At 36.8% G+C, this 25,572-nt stretch overlaps 1 protein-coding gene across 1 annotated transcript in view; it reads right to left on the reverse strand.

The window, feature by feature from the left end:
* RTTN (rotatin) overlaps positions 1-25,572 on the reverse strand; it is a 170,905-nt gene that overhangs the window by 132,496 nt on the left and 12,837 nt on the right. The window contains exons 9-15 of the mRNA XM_067537491.1: positions 25,277-25,458; positions 16,217-16,332; positions 10,651-10,821; positions 8,441-8,653; positions 6,922-7,034; positions 5,506-5,632; positions 2,914-3,039 (exon numbers count right to left, since the gene is read on the reverse strand). Coding sequence (XP_067393592.1) covers positions 2,914-3,039; positions 5,506-5,632; positions 6,922-7,034; positions 8,441-8,653; positions 10,651-10,821; positions 16,217-16,332; positions 25,277-25,458 — 1,048 coding nt within the window. The remainder of the gene's footprint in view (positions 1-2,913; positions 3,040-5,505; positions 5,633-6,921; positions 7,035-8,440; positions 8,654-10,650; positions 10,822-16,216; positions 16,333-25,276; positions 25,459-25,572) is intronic.

Consider the following 25,572-nt stretch of genomic DNA (forward strand, 5'->3'; position numbering starts at 1 on the left):
TCTAGGTTGTATTTTCCTACTTTGTTTATGAGAAGTTCATTTGAGACAATATCAAAAGCCTTACTAAAGTCAAGATATACTACATCTACCACTTCCCCCTATCCACAAGGCTGTTACCCTGTCAGAGAAAGCTATTAGGTTGGCTTGACAGGATTTGTTCTTGACAAATCCATGCTGACTTTTACTTATAACCTTATTATCTACTAGGTGTATGCAAAGTGATTGCTTAATTATTTGCGCCATTATTTTTCTAGGTACTGAAGTTAAGCTGACTGGTCCGTAATTCCCCAAGTTGTCCTTATTCCCCTTTTTATATTTTGGCACTATATTTGCCCTTTTCCAGTCCTCTGGAATCTCTCCCGTCTTCCATGACTTTTCAAAGATAATCACTAATGGGTCAGATAACTCCCAGGTCAACTCCTTTAGTATTCTAGCATGCATTTTATCAGGCCTGTGGTGACTTGAAGACATCTAACTTGTCTAAGTCATTTTAACTTGTTCTTTCTCTATTTTAGGCTCTGATCCCTCCTCATTTTCACTTACAGCATAGCTGCTAAATGGCTGTTATGATATCGGACATTCTACTTAAACAAAAAGAAAAAGTTCTAAGTGAAGAATACAATAAAGACACACGTTATATTGTTGTTGTTTTTTTAATTTGTCAAATCCCATTACTACACTTTTGCTCATAACTTCTTCCCACATCTTTGATTCATATTCTCTACAAATATAAATCTTTCCATGCACTGAAAGTATTCCTCAATAAGAAAAATTAGTCACTTTATGAACTCAGACACCTACTGGCCTCTTTCTTACTTTCCCTTCAGTCTCTGGATTTATACAAGTTCTCTTTCCCTTCTTATCTGAGAATTAAATGTTCCAGAGAAGTACAATTTCCATAACATACTGTTTTTTCCCCAAAGTGATTTAAAATTAGTTACATGACCATTTGTCTTTCTTCAAGAAAATTGTCAAAACTGCTCCTTGTATATTAACCAAAGATGTGCTTCTCAAATTAAGCAAGCTAAGTCTACATCTGGTCTGCAGGCTTCTGATGGCATAACTTCATCAGTCGGGAGTGCGAAGAGTTGTGATCCCTTACCAACACAGCTGTGCCAGCAGACATCTCTAGCTAAACTGCGATGCTGCATTTTTACTGGTAGAGCTTGTTTAGTTTGTGGGGGCTGGTTTCACTATAAGTGCAACTTCCCTGGTATAGTCTTATCCACACTAGAAGTGCTATGCTGGTACAGTTTATCAGTAATCCTACACCAGTAAAGTGTACACATGGCCTAAGAGTCAGATAACACTTGCGACAAATCACCAATAGCTATATATGTTTCAAAGGGTTTAAGAGCTGAATGTTGTTTTTGTTCTAATGGGCAACAAGGAGAAACACTATCTTCTGAGAGCCTGGCCTTCTTTACACTGTAAAGGCATACTAAAGCTTCCAGGCTGCTAAAACACTGTATATGTAACAAAAGCTAGATGCCCACTCCCTCCAAACAACAAAAAAACATTTAACAGCCACAGTGGATAACCGTAACTCACTAATTTATCTTTCACAGACTGAGATTATAACAGCATAGCAAATTCATAGTCCCTACATTGGATTGCATGGATCTTCTGTTAAGTCACCCTGATATTAAGTGCTTGAAAGCTTAAGTTGAAACTTAACTTCAGTAACGAAGTGCAAACCGCAAACTGTAGGAAAAGTTTAAGTCTAGATCTGATCTGAATGTATATATTTTGTTAGAAAGATAATTAGGAAGATGGTGGGAATGCCACCTGTTTAAAGGTAAAAAGAAGAGCATCAAATCAAGAGCATATGTGTATACACTCCAAATCCAACAATTTCCCTCCTTAGTTCAGCGCAATTTAAATTGTATTTGCAAAAGTAAAATTCAATTTCTAATATGGTTCTTATTTCTTAAAAAAACAGAAAACTGGAGTCATTTTAAAGAAGCATCTAAATTAGAGAAATCACAGTACTTGCTCTTTTAGAAAATACAATTTTAGAAAACACACGCACAAAATGTATATATTCCAACAAAATTTTATTTAAGCCTTTTAAAGATATTAATCTTTGAAGGAATGCTTTTAAGCAAAATTTTAGCCAAAGAAAGCTGTTATTTATTGCTTGCACATAGCTTTAAGGGAATAGTTAACCATCGACAGACAATAGTACAAATTCAAATCTGCTAAAAAGTAAGTATATCTACATTGATTTCAACTACATTTCAGTTTATTTCAATTAATTTACACTTGCTCACATCAGTTCTAAATTAGATCCAGGGAGTGAATATAAATTACAAACCCAATCCTTCAAATATATATGATGAATCAGGACCTAAGATTATTTGTTATCAATATAAATTCAAAGGGTATTCAAAATTTTAAAAAATATTCTCTGTACTCTTAAGAGGATATCCATTTAACTTTCTAGGCACTTCACAATCCTTGTTATACTAGTACTTAGAGTTATTTTGATATTGATAGAATGGATATTTGCTAGTCAGGATAATAAGATTAAAAACAAAACAAAACATAGCCGTCTTTACTATATCTTCCCAATAAAATCAGTGCATTGGAGAAGGTTTTTAATCTGAAGGTTAATTTCATCTGTATGTTAGTACATGCACAGGAAAGAATCCTTTGCACAGATTCTCTGCATAAACAGCTTTTCAGTACATAAGCTATGCAGTGTAATTATTAGTGGTTTCTCAGTTTTATTATTACTTTCCTAACAAAGGTACTTTTAACTCTTTTATTACAATTCGTGAAGATAATATTAACATTATCTTTTCATCTCTCAATGTAAGACCAAAAATACCATTGATGATATTGAGATGGATTCCTTTATGCATAAATGTCAACCCAGAGTAAGATTTTTTTTTTTTAAAAATACTGTACCTCATTTTTGGACTCCTGGAGGCCAAATGTGGATATTTCATATAAAATTTTTGGATGAAGAAGAAAGTGAACTCCCTGGCAAATTGAAGACACGGGTTTTGTGACATTATGGATACCCAAGCATTCCTTGAACAAAAAATGTAAATGGTTAATTTCAAAATTCAAGGATATTCCCATTTCTATAACTTGTCTTGCAGACACTGTTTCTTACTTTGTGTGTTCCAGGGATAAGGACTTGAGCATACTATGCTAAAATGTCCCAAAATAAACAGTATAAGCATTCATAAGTGTTGGTGCTACTGCTGCTTCATAAATGATAGATAGATAGATACATAAATAGATAGATAGATAGATAGATTAGATAGATATGACAACACAAACATTTTATTTTTGACAGGTTGTTGCTATCCTCCCTTTCCAGCTGTGACAACTTGGTATCTTAATTTTCATTTGTGGTTATTAGGCACTTCCTGAGCGTTTCAGAGGACCACAGTCCTGAAAAAGTGGTGCACTACAGAAGAAGACGCCTTTGTCTTTTGACTGAGAATCCCAAGCAAAAGCAAGTTCTTGATATTGATCCTTTATTAACTCTCTTTAAAGGCTGAATGTTGTTTCAGTCTTCTGGTCCAGGAGAAATTTCCAAATAGCATAAAATCACAGGGATTTACTAAAAGAAGTTTCAGTAAAAAGAATCAGTCAAACTATATATACAATATCTCATCCAGTATGCATATATTTTCCCAAACTGCAAAAACTAGGTTAGACAGGAACAATCCATGTATTATAAAACATATATTTGGAGGGAAAAAAGTCATGGAAGAAATTCTGGCTCTTCTGAAGTCAATGTGGTATGCCATCAACTTCAATGGGAACAGCATTTCACCAAAATTCCTTAAAGGTGCCTTACAAAGGAAAAAATAGAGTACCGCTCATATAACATGACCCGGAGAAAAGTTTCTGTCCTTTTATTGTTTTCATCAAAAAATTAGTTCTTGTCTACCTCAGATGATAGATAAATAGAGAATTAGTAGGATTATGACATCACAGATACTATGAAAGAGAAAATGAAAAACAACTGAGAAGTTACTGGATTTTATTCAAACTCCTTAAAAACTTTTGTTTTTGTTGTTGTGAACATCTATTTAATGTAAACATTTGGAACACGTATTGAATTGTAAAAGGTGATTAAAAATAGTAGTTTGAATATTATTTGTATTGCGATAATGCCTAGGTGCCTCAGTCCCAGACCTAAACCACAGTGTGCTAGACACTGTACAGACAGAGTACAAAGAGATAGCTTTCTGGGGCAAGAACGGAGGGGTTTTTTAATTTGAGTCTAAAGGATTTCCATCTGTTCAAAAGTAAAATGATGTTTGATTGTAACTGCTGTCTGTGAAACTCAACCAGTGTTCTATCTATTTTATGCATCAGCCTTAGTAACACAGATACTATAAGTGAATTTAACCACTCTATGTAACATGTGTACAAGCAATTCCTTCGGTTGATTGCACAAATATATATGATTGAAATTTAGTAAGCAGTTCTGTTGATAGAGAAAAAGAATCCACAGTTCTCTCTGCCCATAGTTGTGTTGTTTTGGAAGAGATAACATTTAGACAGACTAGTAAAAAGAAGTAAAATATATATTTGTCACTGAAGTGAACAAATACAACTCTACAAGCAGGGAGTAAGCTGTTGAGTAAGAAGTTGCCATTTCTACTTAGTCACTTTTCAGAACACAGCTACGTTTTAAGGAACTCACAACTCTATCCTTTTGACTAAAGGATGAAAAATTCCCTGTCAATCCACATATGTGAGTCATCCATAAGGTATCCACAGAAAAATGAAGAAACCGGACTTAATATTCCTGATTTTTTTTAAAGTAAAAATTAGGTAAATACACAAAAAGGTTGATTTGTCTTAAATTTAACACTTTAAACAGGTGTTTAATTCATAAAGAAGAAAAGGACACAAAACAATTTCTGTTGTCCTTTCAGGTCATCTATTAGTTTAAAGAAATCCTGCATCAATTACTTGAAGTCTAAAATGTTGATTCACAAAACATGTTTATGACTTTAATACTTTCAGTAAACTTTTTGTATAAGTGAACCTTTACTAGAAGAGTTGTCAACTCAAATGACATTGCACTAATGCACAAGGATCAAAAAGTGAAAATAACCAGAAATAAAAATGAACTGAACAGTTGAGCTTCAGCGTCCAAGCTAACTAGACTGCATAAATGATCACTCAATTATGATCTAAAATTAATTTAAATATTTCATTTTAATCTGTTATAAGGGAGGTACAATTATTAAAAATGAGATACAGGATGTTGAGAGGGTTTTTGGAAAAAATCTAAACACATTATTTCAATTTATTAAACAATATAAATCCCTGCCACTATATATAATATGATCTGTATCCTAATCAGTTAAACTTCACTCTTTTACAAATAAAACCTCAATCTTCAAATCCAGATCAATATGTAGCAGACTGGAAACAGAATAAACTGTAAAACCACTGATAAAAATGACAAAAAAAATCCACCATTTCTTCAAAGAAAACATTACAAAACTCATATGTAGCACTAACCTTAACTATTTCCAGGCAGCAATGATAAGCTTCAGTTTTTATATTCAGCAGAGGATGGGACAACAGATGGAGGAGTACCTTCTGACTCTCTGCCTGCAGCAATGGGCTAGCCTGGGCAGACTTCCAGCTACAAGTGGAAACAGTTAAATACCCAAGATAAATTAGCTGTTATAGTTTGTTGTACCATATTGATAAACATGTTTGTTTTACAGAGTTAGACATGGAAGATTTCTGCAAAATTTATCATGACATCCAGTGGATGCATAGCATATAGGTAACATTCCTCCTAAAATACAGACTGTTGTCATTTTGAAGAGGAAATGACTCAATATACAGAGAGTTCAGAGGTCATTTTGTATTTTCCTCCAACTTTGTAAAACTGCAACTTGTAACACTGATATGCACATTTCATTTAATTTAATCTTAATTGTAATGTGGCACTATAGATGATCATACTAGTAATCTGGGTTGTGGAATTTTAAAAATGTATAAATATTGTGATATTTTTCATATTTTAGTCATCTTTAAATTGTGTAAATCTGGCATGTGATCAAAACAACTTACATGTAAGTGAATTGAGATAACTAAAAACAAAGTCTATCTCAAGCTTGCAATGGATACTGAAAAAAGGAGCACAATTTTTTAAAGTGATTGTTTATCACTAATAGCTAGTTGCAAATCCACTTGTAGTAATAAACATTTAACTGATCTAATTGGCAGCAGAAAACAAAGGAGTGGAATTCACATTTTCCAACAGCATTAAAAGAAATGTCTCCTCAAACTATGAAATTTGTTGTTTCCTGCCTTTATAACTTGCTCACAATTGTCAGAGACCAGTTTTCCACAGAAACTATGTACATTAAAATGAAAAGAATTCTGAAATATAATTAGCCACCTAACATTTGAATTTCATACCAAGAGTACAATGCAGAATCTCCTTTTCAAGAACCACAGACTAGCAGAAATTATTTACCTATTCTATGTTTAAAAAAGATTTTTGGTAAATAAGCTCCCATTGGAATTTACACGCAACTCCTCATTATCACATTTAAGCTTCAATTGCAAAATTATGCCAGGTTGTCCTTCAACTTGTTAACTTTAAAGTTATTTCTAATCTATTTTCAAATAATGTCAGAGTTAAAATGGTGGCTTCTACCTTCAAATACATTTAAGATGCTTTTAAAAAAAAAAATCCTAGTGCTCTACCCTTTTTTGTAACTAGTTTAGTGAATAAACTTTGCACAGCTGTTTTCTTTTAAGATATGCCTGGATACATTAATGATGGGAATAAGACCACAATCTAGAACAAGTAAAGATCACACACTTCACCTGCAACATATGGGAAACATTTCTTCTATACAAAGAAAACTATGTACTTCCTCAAACAGTAATAATTTAAAGTTATAACTTATTTACATATTCAAGCAAATGTGGATGATTTCCTGAAGCAAGGGAAAGTGCTGATGATAAGGAAGACTATTTACAGCCTGATCTGCCAATTCTATTAATTCAAAGAGATTTTTTTCTCCCTAAAAAAAAGCGAAAAGAAAAGAAAAGAAAGGCAATTATCAATGTTAATAATATAAAAAGTATAAGATACTTCTATACATTCTGAGGACTAGAAAATTTGGTGGTATCCACCAATTACATCTTACCAGGATCAGTCTGTTTCTCTAATTAAAATAACATTCCATGTGGTTAACCAGGATAACAAGTTACAGTTACTATTAAATAAATTTAAAACAAAATATAACAATCTGATCAATTGTCCACATTAGCTAGTACAAATGCACACAATTACGGCTTTATCTTGTGGGCTGCTAAATACCTCAGAGATGCTGAACTTCCTCAATTCCCGTTAACTTCAATACGAACTGAAAGCATCCAGCACTTTGCAGCATTAAGACCATAACACAATCAGAGCATCTCAAAATATTCCTGAACCCTTAACACTGTGAACTATTTTTACAAATGAAATATACCCTGAGACTACAGTAAATATCAATGTGTTTTCTTAACTAGAGTCTATAAAGTATTGCACTATTAATCCATATTATTTGTATTAGAACTAATTTTATTAATCACATCAAAACAGAAAACATGATATTTTTGTATATTTGTTAAGGATAACTAAGCCTTTAGAGTTAGATATTAAATATGAATAATTTAAACTTTAATTGTAAGAGCTAGTTAAGTTGGATGTTAAGTACAAGAACATATGTTCAGTTTCTGAATCTGTGTATGTAACTGATGAATGCATTTTAACTACATGGTGATACTTCTGTTCAGAACTAACACTACACTTCTTTGGTACTGGGCCTGATTTAACTTCTTCCCTCACTGGCTTTATTAATGGAACAAGGAGTGAAGTATTCTGTACAAATAGGAACAAGTTTACAGTGGTAATGGAAGAGGACATGAACCACTTAATGCAATTAAACATATTATTCCTTGTCTCTCTGTTAAGGACTTAAGAGTACCTAACGGAGTAAATGTCCATAAAACACATGAAAATAACAATCTCTCTCTCAAAATCAGTAGCATAATGAATGCCCAACGGTCTTTACCTAGTAGTAAGTGCCATGTTATTCAGACTGCTTGGAATATAAGATGTTCTAAATTATTTCAAGTAATGCACAATTACTTTACAGCATTTTTCCCTGAAAACAAAAACACTTCTCATTACTTTGATACATTTCTGGTTATAAATTCAAATAGCGATGCCGCCTTATTTTTAAACTTCTGCGCTTGCAAGATTTTCTCAACTTTGTGAACTAAGTGAACTGATTGTTAACTGCATGTCTTGGACAAGTATACATATCAACACAGAACAATGAATAATCTCACTCCTAAATATTTTGGCCTCTAGTTTTTTTGTCGTTTTTGTAATTTTCAAAAGGCTTTGAAATATAGTTTGTATACCAGAATTCCATACCTCCTTATGGACATCCATCATAAAGTTACAGGTGCAGTCAATTGAATAAACAATGTTTGTAGCTTGTTTATAAATGCTGTAGCTCTCAGAATTCATCTGCTCCAAATAGGCTGCAACAGACTCATGAATGCTTGGATATTCCAAGGAGAAGGGCATGTCCAGAGAAAGAAGAAATAAAGCAGTCACCAAATTCTCTGGTAACACTTTGCTGGCCTTGAGGAAAGTTCAGGGAAAAGGAAAAAATTATTCAAATACAGTATAAACATTAGGCATTAAATTCAACTTTTGAATTATTTAACAAGTACAACCCTCAATTCTGTAATTTAGTACTTTTTTAAAAAAATAGAAGATCTGCAAAGTGACTTCCAGATGCAGGCAACTTTTTTAGGAAAAATTGAGGGGGGCACAGACATTTTTGGTGTATATCTGTGCTGAAGTAATGTACATCTGCATAGTTCAGCCCCAGGATGGGATCCTCCCCTAATTTGTTAAATTTTCTCTAATGAATAACCAGCAGATGTTAAGTAACACACAGATCCATAATTATTTCTGTAGCTCCTTCCTTTTATAATGTTATCACTACAGGTATCATTAAAATACTTGCAGCTCTACAGTGGCAAGATTTCGCAACGTATTACCAAATGAGAAGTTGGTGTGATAGAAATAAGTGGTCACTTAGCTCAAATTAGTAATTCAGAGTTTGATAACTACATTGCTCAACTCCTGTCCATATATAAGACAAAAAATAAATAAATAAAAATCCATATGCTGAGCACAAAATGATAGTAATGAAAATAGTGCTTATACACAAATTGATATATGTACAAATTTTAGGGGCTAGAGAGAAGGCATATGCATTGAATAGTACAATATAATTCATAGTAAATCATATTTGTATCACTTAAATGACCCTCTTAGACAATGAGTGTTAGGTTGCAAAATTTCTGGAAAAACAAAGTTACACTGCAGACCAAAGTGGCAAAAAACTGTTTAAATATAGACAAGTTGTTAAATATAAACTGAAAACTTCTCAAGTGGTTTCTAAAGACTTCATTCCAAAATAGAGCTTTAATTTTTTAGATTGTCTACAATTTATAGATAATTGCAGGGTTTTTATCATGATGTAATAATTCTTTGCAAACAGTAACCTAAAAAGTTTAAAGTTACTGAAAAACATACGGTATTATCATGGCACATAATGTTTCAGGCATCAGACAAAAATTTAAGTGTCTTAATATATACACTAAGTGAAACAAAAATAATTGTACCTGAATAGTGTTAAATTTTCTATAAACAAGCAGAGGGCAGCATTGTCTCGCAAACCACACATCTCTTGGAATTGCTTGAAAAACGCAGCAGTGATAAAATCATGCTTTTGTATAAATATCCTATTAAAAGGCTTTCCCAGTTAATCAATCTAAGCAAATAAACCCTCTGTAAACCAGTCACATAATTAAGTCAATTTAAATCTTGTTTCCTGCATAACCTAATCTACTGATCTAATATGGTTCCAGGTATGGTACTTGGAAATGATGCATCCATAATCAATGCACAGTGCTAGCAGCAGTTACAATGAATGAATGAATCTTCAAGAGTAAGTACTTCTTTTGTGATAATGCTGTTCCAACCCACATTCCAATCGCCAACTGCCACCAGAGAGAGAGTCTTCTTGCCCCAAGCCACATGCTCCTGCTCCCTATGATACAGAGCAGGACTTCTACTGCTCATTTTAAACATGAATGAGCATACTGCTCATGAAAGTATATCGTGACACAAGGTGGAATGTGACATTCTATGCCTCTTCCTTGCTCTCACCACACACCCACCCACACTTGTGTTCTCATTCCAGGAGCTATGGGGAAGGAATAACATTGGGTTCTGTCAAAAAAAAATTGAAAAAAGTTAACAAAAATTCTGTCTTTAGCAGGAACTGAAAACTGCAACAGACCTTTGCCAAAGGCCCTGGCAAACTTAAAAACTGAGAAGAGGGTAGAGGTGGGCATTCTATTCCATGATCCTGCCACCTCAGCAATTCACCAGGTTCCCTTTCTTGCAAACAGGCTAAGTTACCAGCACCACTGACCAAACTTATCTGAGAAAAATACCTCCTTGTGCTCTTCCAGTATGCAAAGGCAAAACAAGATTACATTTTCAAATCAATAAAAACATTAACAGTATTCATATTATTACTAACTTTGTTTCACCCTCACCTTTTCTACAGGGAGAAGTGTTTGCAACAGTCGGACAGTGAAAAGTGAAATGCTAATAAATGCCATTCTGTGGTGTATTAACATTAGCTCAGGCTGCTCTGAATTGATGTTACTTTTGTGGTAGGATATGGTTTCTCCAAGTGAACCCAGTACCATAAGCAGCTTATCTTTCTGCAAGTGAAAACAAAGATACAACATAAATTCCTATCAATAGAAAGCATTCATCACCAAACATTCTGTATCATTGTAGTGCCTTTACATGAATAAAAGTGAAATATTTATATAGGTTCTACAACTAAGCATTCTTTTATTATTCTAATCCAGAAATATAACACAAGAAGTTGAACTGTATTTTGGCATTTAAACAGAAATGTACTGAAAAGTTGTAGAACATTTCCTGGAGATACTGAACACTTGTTTGGGGATTTGAGGGTTTGTTTTGTTTATTTTTTAAGAAAAATAAATCTAGAGTAATGTTTCCCCCATCCTTTTTTGATCCTCTATCACTCTGTAATATTTGCATAAACACATTTTAAAGTCTTTTCAATACTAGAAACATTAGGATCTAATTTAAATCTGTGAATGTCTACTTTATCCTAGTAAATAAAAAGAGGAGTCTTCAGAACATCAAAAGTTTCTGTTATGCCTACTAGCCTTACTAGGAAACAATAAAATTTTTAGAGCATCTTAGAAGCCTAGAGTGGAAGATGAATGGATAGAATCACTGGTGAATGGAGATCACAACCAGACGAAATCAGTTCTTTGGATATTTAGGCTACGGCTACACTGCTGGTGGCAAAGTCACCGCCATCAGATCGATTTCTCTGGATCGACTGAGCGATCAGTGAAGACCCGCTCTGTCGATCCAGAAATCAACGAACTAAGACCACCTTCACAAGTGGCATAGCACTGTGTCAACGGGAACGCAGTTCCCGTCGGCACAGTGCAGTGAGTACGGTGCGCAGAAGAGAAGCAGAGAAGTCGACGGGAGTTACACAAGTTTTTTGCGTAGCTTGCGTAACTCCCGTCAACTGCTGCCAAATTTCGGAGGTAAGTGTAGACAGGGTCTAAGAGAGGGGAGTGGACTGAATTGTGAACTGTTAGCAAAGCTTGGTTTGCTAGAATCTAGAAGGTGGGAAGGGTACCTGATACCTAGCTATGTAACTCAACTTATTCTTCACTGTTCACAGTGCTGGATTAAGAAGGTGGTAGTAATACTAAATGTGAAAGCTGCTGATCAATTCTGAAAACGGGCAATTAGTATTAAACAATTAACAAATACTGTATAAATCTGATTCAACATGCCCCAAATGCAAGGAAATGGTAAGAAACAAGTGACTGAACTGAACAATAATTCTTCTAGAGTAAACACTGTCCAGAGTAACTACCTAGCCAACTGAAAAGGATTCTTACTCATCTGAAAAATTACAAAAAAATTATTTCTCCCCATCTTATTAATACAGTAGTTCTACTTCCTGGTTTAAAAATATGAGAAGAGTATTTTAAATCAGTGGGAGAATCAAGCATTATTACTTCTTAAAAAACAGTAGCATCGCTGTTAATGATACAGATCGTTGATCTGTGACAATTCATAGTAACAGGGCCCCTGTTTCCCAATAAATTAGATTTACATTACTGAGTTGGAAAATGAAAACAACACACAAATTAAATCCACATCACAAAAAATTGGGAAGTATTCCAAACAACAAAGAGAACAGAAATACACCCAAAAAAAAAAAAAGACAGACAGAAACATGGGTAGATGACAAATTAGGCACTGAAGCACCTTCTACTACTGTTTCTTGAAGGGATAACCTAACTCAATTTTCTCTTCTAGAGAATCTGAAATAAGAAGAAAAACATAGGATCCCTTTTCACAGGGCTGTCAAGCTGTGGCTAAAACAAAGAAAATACATGAGGTCAAATGCCCAAAAACATACAAGCATTTAATGGGTCATTAGAAATATTCCCCCAGAACTAATTAAAAACAAAGCCTGTTATAGACCCATATACTTTTAAGGCCAGAAGGGACCATCATGATTCATCTAGCCTGACCTCCTGCACATTGCAGGCTACAGAACCTCATCACCCACTCCTATAGTAAGCCCATAACCTCTGGTTGAGTTACTAAAGTCCTCAAAACTTGATTTAAAAGATTTCAAATCACCATTTACTCTTCAAGAAGTGAAGCCTAGTAGATCTATTTAGAGTACACCACACACACACAAAAAATTCTAGTAAAAGACAAAGATGTTTCATTTGATGTAGCATTAAGTTAGAGAAGCAAGCTAAACAGTCGGTTCCCAAAATCATCTTCTCGGGTCCAACTACAACGAAAGGAAAGAGACAGTTCCCCCACCGCAAGTTTTTTTTTTCCCTTCTTCCGCAGGCTCAGTTTCATTTCCTAATTAGGAAGTCCCTACTGGAATTTAAGCCAAATCAAAACTCCAACACAGAATTTAACATGCCTGGCAATCATTAGTCAGTAAAGATTCAGGACTTCATGAAGTTCAGAACAGGGTTCATCTGGCAGACTTGTGTAAAGAAATGGAACGGTTAATGACCTTGTAACTGTTATTCTTCGAGATGCGTTGCTCATGTTCATTCCCAATTAGGCACGTGTGTGCCACATGCACTGGTGCTGGAAATTTTTCCCCTAGTGGTACCCGTAGGGCTGGCTCTAGCGCCCTCTGGAGCAGCATGCAAATGCGCCCATATAGAGGAAGGTGCCAGCTCCCCCCTTCCTCTGAGTTCCTTCTTGCTACAACTTCAATTGAGGGAAAGGAGAGTGTGTTGTGGAATGGACAACAAGAGTTACAAGGTAAGTAACCGTTCTTTCTTCAAGTGCTTGCTTATGTCCATTTCCAATTAAGTGACTTACCAGCAGTATCTGCGGAGGCAGGCAGGAGTGCACAGGGTGATGTTTGCAACACTGCTCTGCCAAAGCCAGCGTCGTCCTGAGCCTGCTGTGTGATGGGCATAGTGGGACATGAAGGTATGTACTTAAGACCATGTAGCAGCTCTACAGATGTCCTGTACTGGTACATGCACCAGGAAGGCCACTGAAGACACCTGGGCCTTTGTGGAGTGGGCTGTCACAGATCTTGGGGGCGCGGCTCCAGCCTCCTCGTAACAGGCTCGAATGCAGGCTATGATCCACTTCAAGATTCACTGGGATGATACAGCTACACTCTTTCATTCAGTAGGCAATCGCAATGAAGAGTTGTGTGGATTGATGGAAGGGCCTGGTCCTGTCAATGTAGGAAGCCAGGGCTCTCCTGACATCAAGATTATATAGACATTTCTCCCCGTTGGAGTTGTGAGGTTTTGGACAGAAGACAAGTAGAAAAATGTCTTAGTTGACAGGGAAGTGAGATATCATCTTTGGCAGGAACACTGGATGAGGCCATAGCTGGACATTGTCTTTGTAAAAGACCGTGTAGGGAGGTTCTGAGGTCAGGGCCTTAATCTCTGAGACCCACCTCACTGAAGTAATCGCTACTAGGAACGCGACCTTCCAGGACAGGTGCATGAGGGAACAAGAAGCCAAGGTTTCAAAGGGTGGTCCAGTGAGCCTGGGGAGAACAAGGTTCAGATCCCTCTGGGGAACCAGGTCCCACAGTGGTGGGAAGAGCTTTTCCGGGCCTCTGAGGAACCTGGCTGTCATCTCGTGCGAAAAAAACATTCTGCCCTGCACAGGAGGATGAAAGGCCAATATCACTGGTAGGCGCACTTTAACTGACAAGATTGTGAAGTTGGCTTGTTTTAGGTGAAGCAAATAGTCCAAGATCACCTGGATAGGTGATTTTGTTGGAGAGAGATCTCAGCGAGCTGCCAGTAGGCAAAGTGCTTCCGCGTGGCTTGGTAAGATGCCCTAGAGGAAGGTTTTCTGCTTTCTAATGGAATCTTCTGAACCTGAGCCAAGCAGGATTGCTCTTCCCGGCTTAGCCATGGAGCGTCCATGCTGTCAGGTGCTAAGAGGCTAAGTCCGGGTGCAGCAGACGACCATGATCCTAAGAGATGTTCTGGCTGCGAGAGGAGCATACAAGGCCAGGCCACTGATAACTTGAGTAGCGTTCCCAACCAATGCTGACGGAGCCATGACAGGGCCATCAGGATGCAAGCCCTGTTTATGAGGACCATGTGTATTAGAGGTATCGATGGGAAGACATACATGAGACTGTCTGACCATGGCAGGAGAAAGGCATCTCTCAGTGAGCCATCACTGATCCCTTGCAGGGAGCAGAACTAACTGCATTTCCTGTTCCCCCTGGTGGCAAAGAGGTCCACTCGGGGAGTGCCCCACCTTTGGAAGACGAGACTGGCCATCACTGTATGTAGGGTCAGGAAGAAATTTTCCCCCAGGTCAGATTGGCAGTGACCTTCGGGGGTTTTGTCGCCTTCCTCGGTACATGAGATTGAGAGGTCACTTGCCAGGATTGTCGATGTGTATCTCATTTAATCATTTCCCTGCCATTGCAGGTACCTCAAGCACTGGTGCACTTTAGTCCCTCCTATTCTCTCCCTGTGGAAAACAACAGTCTGGTCTCTCGTAGGTCTCATTTCCATTGTTGGGTTTAATGTCAGATGCTGGGTAGTGCTGGCAGCCGGTATATATAGAAGGTCAGACTAAATGATTTAGTGGTCCCTTCCAGCCTTAAACTCTGTGACTTTAATATTTCTAGTAGAAGAGGAGTATACATATCAAAGTTTAAAGTAGGAGAAACATGCTGTTGCAGCATAATTCCCAGCATGCCCACCCCTCGCACCCCCACCCGCTCGGTGCTAACAGTAAAACCGTGACCTGACCTTATTAGGCTGCATCTGTTGTTGTCAGCATTTAGTTGTTATGCTGCTACCCCCCCCCCCCCCCATAAGAAAACCGCCTACGCACCCCAGTGCCTATGTTGTTCACAGATGTCTTTGTTGCCCACTGATAACGGGCTATGTATCCAGTGCCATAACAGCTCCACCCAAGGCCACATGAATCGTCATAGTCTGGCACTTACTAATGTATATCCCTCCTCCAATCCAGAGCTACTAAACTTGTGACACATTCTCTAGTATAAAAAGGGGTACGCCCCATGCCCAAATTGAGAGAGCGTCTGCCAGCCTGATCACCTGGTCCGCCCCGCCTCTCCCGCTCCTGTACTCTGAGCGCGAATCGTGTAAGCCGGCCCGAGATTACGTTTCCGTACCGAACAATATGCTGTGACTCCTTCCCCTCCCAGTAGTGTGGTGAAATATAGAAATTAACCCTTTTTTGTCTTTTTCTCAGCTTGTTTCATATAATGATCTTTTTAACTAAATATTACCTTGTGTATCCCCATATCCCTTAATAAAATTTGTTGTATTATCTAACGGACTCATTATTAGCTCTGGGGGATCCATAACCTGTCGGGACACATGCCAGCAATATCAACCTTTGTAATTATTGGACTGTTTAAATGTTTGAAAAAGGATAGGTCAGTCGAATTGTCTATAGTCCAATACAGAAAATTTCTGATGTTTACAGCAAAGGCTGACATTAACCAAAGTCTAAAGATAAGAAACTTCGCGGACTCACCAACTCTAACCCAAAGAGGCTGTGGTCCTCCCAAACATCTTCAGATACCGCATCACCAATAAGAAGCATGTCTTCAGCAAGTAATTCAAGAACTTGCATTGTCACTCTTCTACTGCCTATGAATGCAAATATGAAAGATGTTACAGCAGTTTAATTGTAGACAGTGTATTCAATTATTTAATGTTAGGAGAGCAGCCTCGTTTAGACCAGAGAATACTTTAAATCTGAACATCTATAAATTTAATCTTCTTTTGCATTCATCAACTGTTAGCATCAACTGTTACCATTTTTATACCCAACAATAGCTTTGAATCATGCCTAGTTTTTCTTTGTTTTCTGGCAAGAACATTTTGAGTTAATGCACTAGACAGCTCACTATTCACCAAAAGTGCTTGGGATCCCCCACATTTCAGATCTAAACTGGTTTCATTCTTCGTACTACAGACAGCACTTCATATGCTAGTTGACGAATCTCCCTACTTAAGCCAGCCAGCCAGTCACACTTCTTGTGAAGAAAATTCACACTCCACTCTGGCAGTCTCCTTTAACTACTCTGGATTCCCAATGGCCAGCTCACTGAGATAGTAAATTCCTTCTTCTAGTTACAATGACATCATGTTTAATAAGGAAGAACTACTGGGATATTTTTCACTTCTTTCTCCTTCCCTGCACAGAAACAAGGAAGATATTAGTTCTTATTATCAAGCACTGCAGTAAATAAAAAGCAGAGAACTAGATTTTGTGCTGAGACTACACTTTAATACATTTTCCAGCCTGTTTTAATAAGTACAGCCTCTATTAGAAAAGCTAGCACCAGTGACACGTCTACTGTATTACTGTGCCTGCTGCTAGCATTTTTAGTAGCCTAGTGAAGATGTAGATGTAGCACTGCTAACCTTGGGTGAACTTCTTAAGTCACATCTGAGATGACAGCTAGGGAATAGATACGCAGAGAAGACGCCCCCGGGGGAAAAATAAATAAAAAGGCTAATTTATATTTACCATGGCCAAATAAAGTCAGTTGATTATGTGAGGAAGGACAGGATGAGAAAGTTTACAAATAAAGTTTTATAGTATTACAGACATATTTTATCATTGCTGTGGATACAATGTTAATTGATTGATCTTTGTAATCCAGGGATAAATCTCACCAAAACTTCCCACCTGGATAGGTAGGTCAGAAAATTATCTCCCCAGTCTTAGTGGTCTTGTTTTCACACTAGCCTATGTACCAGGATAGCAGCTCCCTACTTTTTGAGAGGCCCCCTTTGTCAAAGGATAGCAGAACTTCTCAACAAATTAGGCCCTGCCTTCCAGCATGGGTAAAACCATAGTAGGACTAAATTAGGTTTAGCATTTTCAAAGCTTACGGTCTTCTTGTGATTGACTCACTCGGTACACTTTCTTCCCTATGCTTCCAGTGCTTTTTACAGACTTGTTTGTACTTGTGAGGATATTTCAGGAAGAAAACCTGAGGTCCACACACTAAGTTTCCCATTTATACCTCAGGTGGATCACTGTAGTGTTCCTTATCTTAGTTATGGTTTCAAACATATGTTTAGTTAGTAGTAAAATGCTACATTTCCAACAGTAACCCTCTCCCCCATTCTCCCCACCTCCACGACCCCGAGGGTGGATACTTGATCTGGAGTCTGGATGAGTATGGATTCTGGTCAAGAAGTGATCAGTTCACAGTACCCCGATAAGACTGAAGTAAGGGAAAGGGAAAGAGAAAACATTTAAGAACCAACAAAAGCAGTAATTCCACTACCTAGTGAAGGCAACATCTCCATCCTAATTGTCAAGGTGGAATGAAGTCTAAAGGTTCAGTACAACCACATGAAAATTAGTATTAGCAATAGCAGCCAGAGAGTTTTCCATCTACAGCAACAGCAGATAGAGCATTTTCTAAATGGAGTCTGCACCCACCCCTCTCAGATGAAGACTTAGCTAACATGATCCATACTCTTGTGACTTCCACACTAGATTATTTAAATGCACTCTATTTGGAGAGGACTATGCAGCCCACATGCACACTACAGATGGTTCAACATGTTGTGGTCCTCTTGCTAAACAAAGCAGAATGGTGAGAGTATCACACCAATACTTGACATTAGCACCCAGTCCAGGTCCAAATACAGGACTAGGACCTTAAAATGTAATGCCATCAATGGAAAAAAGCCAAACTTTCTTAATATCAACACTTTCCCACCCTCTCACAGTTTCAGCATCACCTACAATTGGGGTGGAAGCTGCAGCTGATAGTCCTAAGTATGAAACTTTCAAGAACTAGTACAGAGCAGAGGACCTTTGCTGTGTGATATCACTGACAGCAGTCATATGAACAGAATTTCTTCAGACAGGACTTTCTCAAATAAAGTAGCACAATGAGTCCATGATATTTCTAAAGGAAGGCTAAGGAGATTAACTCCTGTCCAAGGAGACTTAAAATATGGATAAGAGCTCAATCTAATTTTGGATATAACCGACTTTCAATTTTGCATTTGGCTCCTGAATACTAGTGATTGGTGTATTAGAAACGCATCTATAGACAAATGACACAGCCAGCTCCCAATTATTAGGACAGAACTAAATTAGTCATTTAAAATAAATTGATCAAGATTGGTCTACTGTATTTTGACCACCTTTTTAAAGAGGGAGTAGCTGAAAAATGAGTCCAGCAATATGTTCATGTCAGTTCTGGAACTCTCAATTTTTACTTTGACTTCTTATAATCAATACTTTTATAATGTTATATATTTATTTATAACCTTAACTTTTATCTTAGTGAAGTTTCCTATCTGGAACTATTTATATTGTATATATTTAATATCTTCTATCCACTTTTAAAAGCCAAATGAACCTGTCACTGAGGCTACATCTACACTTCAGTTTAAAGTTGTACAAGTGATAAATGACTGATAATTAATCTAATAATATGTAAACACCTTAAATGTTTTAACACTTATTTTGCTCTTTACTTTGTAAGGCAAAGGATAGTAACTTAGCGTCTGTCTATGCATCAAGCTGGGTGTAAGAGTCTGAACTTGGGAAGCCATACTCACTCTAGCTCTAATCAAGCATCCCCTTCAGAGATGCTAGGTAAACACTCAGTGTGGCTTTACCCTCCAGACTCACAATGTGGCAGCTGTATTCTAGTTTTAGTGCACTAGCTCAATTAGAGTTATTGCGAGTTCGTCTCCATAGGCTAAGAATCACACCCCCCCTTGAAATGTAAACATACCCTGAATTACTATCCTTTGCATTATAAATAGCAAAATAAGGTTTTAAAACATATAAGATGTTTGCCTAATATTTAGATTAATAATCAGTCATTTATTACTTGTCCAATTTTAAACTGATTAGATATTAGGAAGTTCTTAAAAGTCTGAAGTTAATGCAAACAAGCATTTCCTCAACCTTGTGTGATTAGAGTTTTAAATTAAGCAGGAAAACTGAGTAGTAACCCTACCTCACCCACGTAAGGAGTCACAAGTACAAATTGGTTTCTTTAGGCTTTCAAATTAATGAACATTTCTATGTTCAGTTAGCTGAAGTCCTTTTACAGACCTCTTGGATAGTGGACCAACTCCTTTAGAAAGCATACTACTAAAGAGCAAGGGGAAATTTGGGATATTAATGTATGCAGAAATAACTGCAATTATCAATCTTAATTTTCTGTGAAAGTCAGCAAAATGTAGATGCAAAGCATGATACACCTAATTTCCCTTCTGTGTAAAACAGGGTTTAGAATATTAATTAATATGTATATTGCTATAATACTGGTAAAGAAAAACGTAGTTGTGCTACTAGAGTTTGGAATTCCTGTCACTATTTACAAATGCAAAAGGTATTGCTGACTATGACTGAGGAACAACATAGCAAAGTTGGTGTACACAGCAGCCTTTTCTCTAGAATTTTAGACAAAACTGATCATCATTCTCAAATACCATAAGCCATGATTTGCTATTTTTCTTGTGAAAACTAATCTGAAGTAGTAAACAGCCTGAAACTACACAAATTGACTAGTTTAGCAAACAGAAAGCTTTCATCATTTAAACAATTCACATTTAAAAACGTTCATATTATTTGATTTAGAGTATAAACCCAGGTACCTCTAATTTGCTTTTTATTTAGCTAGCTAGTTAATAAAATCACATCTGAACAAAGCCTTTCTATTTCCCAGCTCATATTTTCCTTCTACTGTAGAATACAAGTCATGATGATATACATTTCTGGGAGAATATCTGAGACGGGAGTGTTTTGGAGTCACCCTACAGTATGACCAACACTGGTAAAAGCCACAGTGTAACCAAGTGTGGCTGGCAGGTTGCAGCTACACAGATACTTTGGGTGTGGCTTGCATGCTAGAAGGCTATTTGTGAGCGGCCCAGGTGGGAGCTATTTCAGCAAGGCATTGTAAGGCATTCAAGGTCACAGGACATAGGTGACACAGCTCTCCAATGATCTGAATTGTATCCCGGAATGTCATAGGCTCATTATGTTAAAGTCAAGCCCTCATTTATTTAGGTTCCTACCTTCAGGCAGGCATGTTTGAAAATTCTGACAAAGGTGTATAACTAGTACTAAAATCTGACTGTTAGAAGTAGGAAGACCCATTTTCCATAGCCCCAAGTTCAATACAATATACTTCCAATTTCTGCTGCACTGCAGAATCAGATAATTTTCTGCTAAGCTGCAAGAATAGACAAGGTATGCTTTGCTCTTTGTTTCCTTCTTCAGATTGAAGCCAGGAGGAAGACAACAAGATCCCAAGTAAGGGAGCTCAATTTGGAAATTTTAATTCCCGAATCTAGACTTGTGGAGGAGAAGCTATCTAAGGATAGGCCTTTGAAAAACAGATGAAGCTAATTTTTCCTCTCATCTCTCACCTCTTGCTCTTTAGTATGATTTCTACTTTTACCACTTAGTTTTCCCCTTCTTCAGTTAGAGAAAACACTTCCCAAAGCCCAAAATCAGCTTTCCTTGAGACTGTACTTTTAACCTTTGACAGACCTCACATAGTTTCTGGCAGAATGACTTCTCTTCTTTTCCTGCTCACATATTGTTTGTTTACTATCTTTCTGTGTTGTCCACACACCTTTGATCCTTCCATCTCCATCATCTTCCAACTCCAAGTCACTACACAATATCAAAGCTGTTCAGCTGGACGCAGAACCAACTTTAACTCAAGCAGAAGAAGGCATCAAGTCACACTACTTCAGCACAATGTCAGGTCACATGCTCTGAGGCTGTGACATGACTTCCTAAGAGATACTAGTGTCCACTTGATGAACTTCTGAAAATTAGCCCCAAAAAGTTCAGTACAATGAACCCACATCCCCATACCACAATATAGTTCAAAATATTATTCCAATAAAAAAGCTGATCACCTGCCAACTCCTCAAATCAACAGAGCTCCAAATTGGTTAATAAATAATGCAATTAATGGACTGCATAATGTGCTACAAAATAAAGGCCAAGTAGTTGCTCCACTCTTCCACAGGAATGCTGTGTGGCTCTTAAAATCTACGAAACTTTGGTTCAGGGAAGTCCAAAATTGATACATAAATCTAGACAGTTAAATACTGGATTACATATTCAGTAAGTTGAAGACCACAAAAATGAACCATTTAAGAACTTTGTTATAGATTAAAAACATATTCCAAAAACATAAAGTCACTTAAAGATTCAATATTCCTCCACTAAAATGGTGTCACTCTCAACTTAATATTAAACAGTGCATTAATAAGTTCCAATAAAAGTCCTTTCAAGTTACATTATCTAAGATATGCCAAAACACCACTACAGTGTAAAATTTGGATAACTTTTTACATTAATTATTTTTCTCTACTAATTTAACCAGTTTAGAATAATAAAGAACATATAAATTACATCATCTAAGATTAATAGTACCACTAACTGTACCAACAGTTATATTCCAAAGCCAATTCAGACACTGCTGTTAAACTAGCAATCCCGAAGGAGTGGGAAGATGGGAGAGAGGGCAGCAGGAGGGAAAAAGGGTTGTCCCCAGATGCTGGGGTTCCATACCTACTGAAACAGGTTGAGAATATAGTAGGTTATTTTCTCCTCATGCTCCATTACTACTCTGTGGGAGACATAACCAACCCACTTATACCAACAAAGCCATGTAAAGAACTTGATCTCTAGGGTGGGTGGTAAGAAAAAATTACACCATGTCCAGATGAAGAGAGCAGAGAGAAAGCACACTACTCCAGGTCTAGACACACAGGGTCTGTCTACACTGGCATACAAGACCTGCGGCATGGCCATGGCTGGCTCGGGTCAGCTGACAGGCTCGTGGGGCCAAAATTTGCTGGGTAGACATTTGGGCTCAAGTTGGAGCCTGGGCTCTGGACCCTTCCCCCATCGCAGGTGTTTAACTGCTGCATAGACATATGATTATGCATCATCCAAAGGAACTACAATCTTCCTCCAACAGCCAAAGCATAGCTGTTTTGTAGGTTGAAGGGAAGACTGTACTGCGAATCTGGGGCTTTCCAGTGGCACACCCAACTGAAAGGCCCAGAGATTAGCTTGAAACATATCCATTCTGTACAATTAAATTACCTTAGATGTCACACTGCATAATCATAACAGTCCATTCTGGCATTAAAGTCTATGAGTGAAACCCTGCCCTGTTTGAACTCAGTGGAAATGTTGCCATTGATGTCAATGGTGCCAGGATTTAACACTATGAAAATGCAAATTGTTTCTGTCATTTTGGCAGATAACTGAAAATACAAATATATACTAAACAAATTTAGAAAAATTGCCCATTAAAATACTTTTCCTGATAAAATTATCTGGATGTTCCATTTACCAAAATAAAACCTATAACAACAGATGTCAAAAGTGACCTGGATTTTTCAGCTGGCTGGCTAATATAACTGACAGGTTATGTAGATTTCTTACAGGAAAGGCATCTTGGTTCCTTTCTGCAACTCATCTGATCACAACTTTCTTTTAGTAAAGTTATTAATTGAAATGCAAGAAGATGTTAGAAGTTCTATGGATTCCATCATTCCACTTTCTCTTTTTTGCAGAAGCAAGAAAAAACTCCTTTCCTGGCAATAAAATGGACCCAACAGTAAGTATTCAAATCAGTGTTGAGGAAGTAAAAAGTAAAACTAAAATATACAAATACTTAAATTCCAATGTGTTACTTGACATGAAGGTAAAGCATGAGTGACAGATGATTTATTGGTTGTCTCTCATCATACAAGTCCTCAGCTAACAAATGTATATGGAACTTTACAGTAAAAATATACAGATTAGGCAAAACAAATACAATATTAAACACATTAAAATAAGCTCAAAACTGGCACAATGCGCAGATTTTATTTCTAAAGTCCTTCTGAAATATTAATGTTTAGCAAATGGACACTATGGTTTTATGTCTATCAAAAAGGAAAAGATCTGAACAGCACAGAAAATTCTAAAGGTTTCTCTCCCACACATGAATATTTTTTCACATGGACAAGACCAAGAAACATTCTGGGTAGACCAGGGCTGCACCACAGCCATCAGCCACCAGGAAGCTACAGAGCTAGCGCCAGAGACTACATACCTGGCTCTGGGTTAGAGAGAAATCTTTTTGTTCATAGTGATGGTATTTATATAGAAATAATTTTTTATTAAAATGAATTTTTATTTTAAAAAAATGTGAATTATATAAGTTTATTGAAGGCAAACCTAAATGCTAGAGACAGCTGTTAAAAACACTAGTAAAAAGAAAATGATTTAGTATTGTAACATTCTACATCATGTTTAACATAACCTCCAAACAGTAAATTTGATGCATGTACAGAGACCAGAAAAATATTCTTAATTCCACTCACATCAAACACATATATGTTTCCAATTCTGATTAAAAGTATTTGATGCATTAATAGTTTTACACAACTATTCTGAGTGATCGTGTTTTGCAAGCAAGAATTAGATGCTTTTTGAGGGGTGTGGGAGGATCAAGGGGGAGAGAAAAAGCATTTATCTCCTGTCCTTCAAACAAGAAAAAAGCTTGCTGTACTTAGATCAGTTTTGTAACAATGTAATATAAAAGTGTCTTATATCCATAAAATTTAAAAGTAGTTAATCAAGGAACACATTATATATTTCAATGTAGTGCAGCTAATTTAAGAATTCAGAACCTCTCTGTAAATGTGAACTGGAGGAGGGAACCAAAGATGGTATGAGACTACAACTACTTACATAGTTCCTTTGGATCTTTTTGTTGTTTTTCTGCTATATTTCTCTACAGATTTAGGTGATTGTGATAGGGAACTTTTTAGTACATAATTAATCTGATGATGATCATTAACAGCGCAGTTAAAACCTTCTCTCTTTATAATAGACTTCTAAATTGTTAAAAACTGTGTTTAAACTATATATTTATGGGATTGTGATGTACAGTATCAAGTTATTTAATGTTATATGTCAGGTACTTTAGAATCCAATTATACTTTTTTCATATACACATAATAAATAGCTCAGAGTTATTCTGTGCCAACTAGATTCCAAATTAACAGTATTGGTATTTCAATCAGACACCAGCTTAAAAAACTCAAAAGTACTCTTTTATTTAAATTTGATTTACAGGAAAAAGAGCCCCACGTTCATGCTAGTGGCAGAAGAATAAAAGATTTTGTTGGTTTTGTTTTGATTATTGCTTGTCAGTCCACACACCTGTCCCACTTTACCTTGTCTCAGTCAACCCCACTATTCCCTCTTCTCTTTTCATCACACTACATTCCTCTGTCTCCTCCTTCCCCTGTGCACCCAATTTCTTCTCACACCCTTTTTTAGAGCAAAAGAGGGCTGGAGATCTACTGGCCAATCTAACTCTACAGGCCTGAACAAAAACCTCACAACAAAATGATAATGTGGTTAATGTGCTTCAGAAAGGCTGTTTAAAAAAAAAAACACAAAAAAGCACCCATTTTGAAAAGATTATGGGATTCTCCTACTAGGATGGGATACAAAATGAGGGAAAGTAAGAATTCCTGCAGGCACAAAAAACATCTAATACCCATTCACCTGTTCTTAGAAGAGGTACAGCATGTTCCAGGATGGACACACAGAATTGAGGAAGGCTGAGCTGTTGGAACTGTAACTCTAAAGTGTCCTCATTTTCCAGGTCTGGCAGGTCAATGTGCCCTACAACCAGTGGTGACTGTAGATATATTCTGGAATTTGCACTAGCCTGAGTACTGCTTCCACTAGAAAACAAACACAGAATAAGAATTAACACTGTCATACACAACAAACTTAACTAGTCTTTTAAAAAAAAGTGACCTGAAGAGGTAAAAAATTAGATTGTATCATTTTTTTCA

This window comes from Emydura macquarii, unplaced genomic scaffold (assembly GCF_026122565.2).
Source record: "Emydura macquarii macquarii isolate MOO-44397 ecotype Brisbane River unplaced genomic scaffold, CSIRO-AGI_Emac_v2 contig_431, whole genome shotgun sequence".
NCBI classification, from domain to species: Eukaryota; Metazoa; Chordata; order Testudines; family Chelidae; genus Emydura; species Emydura macquarii.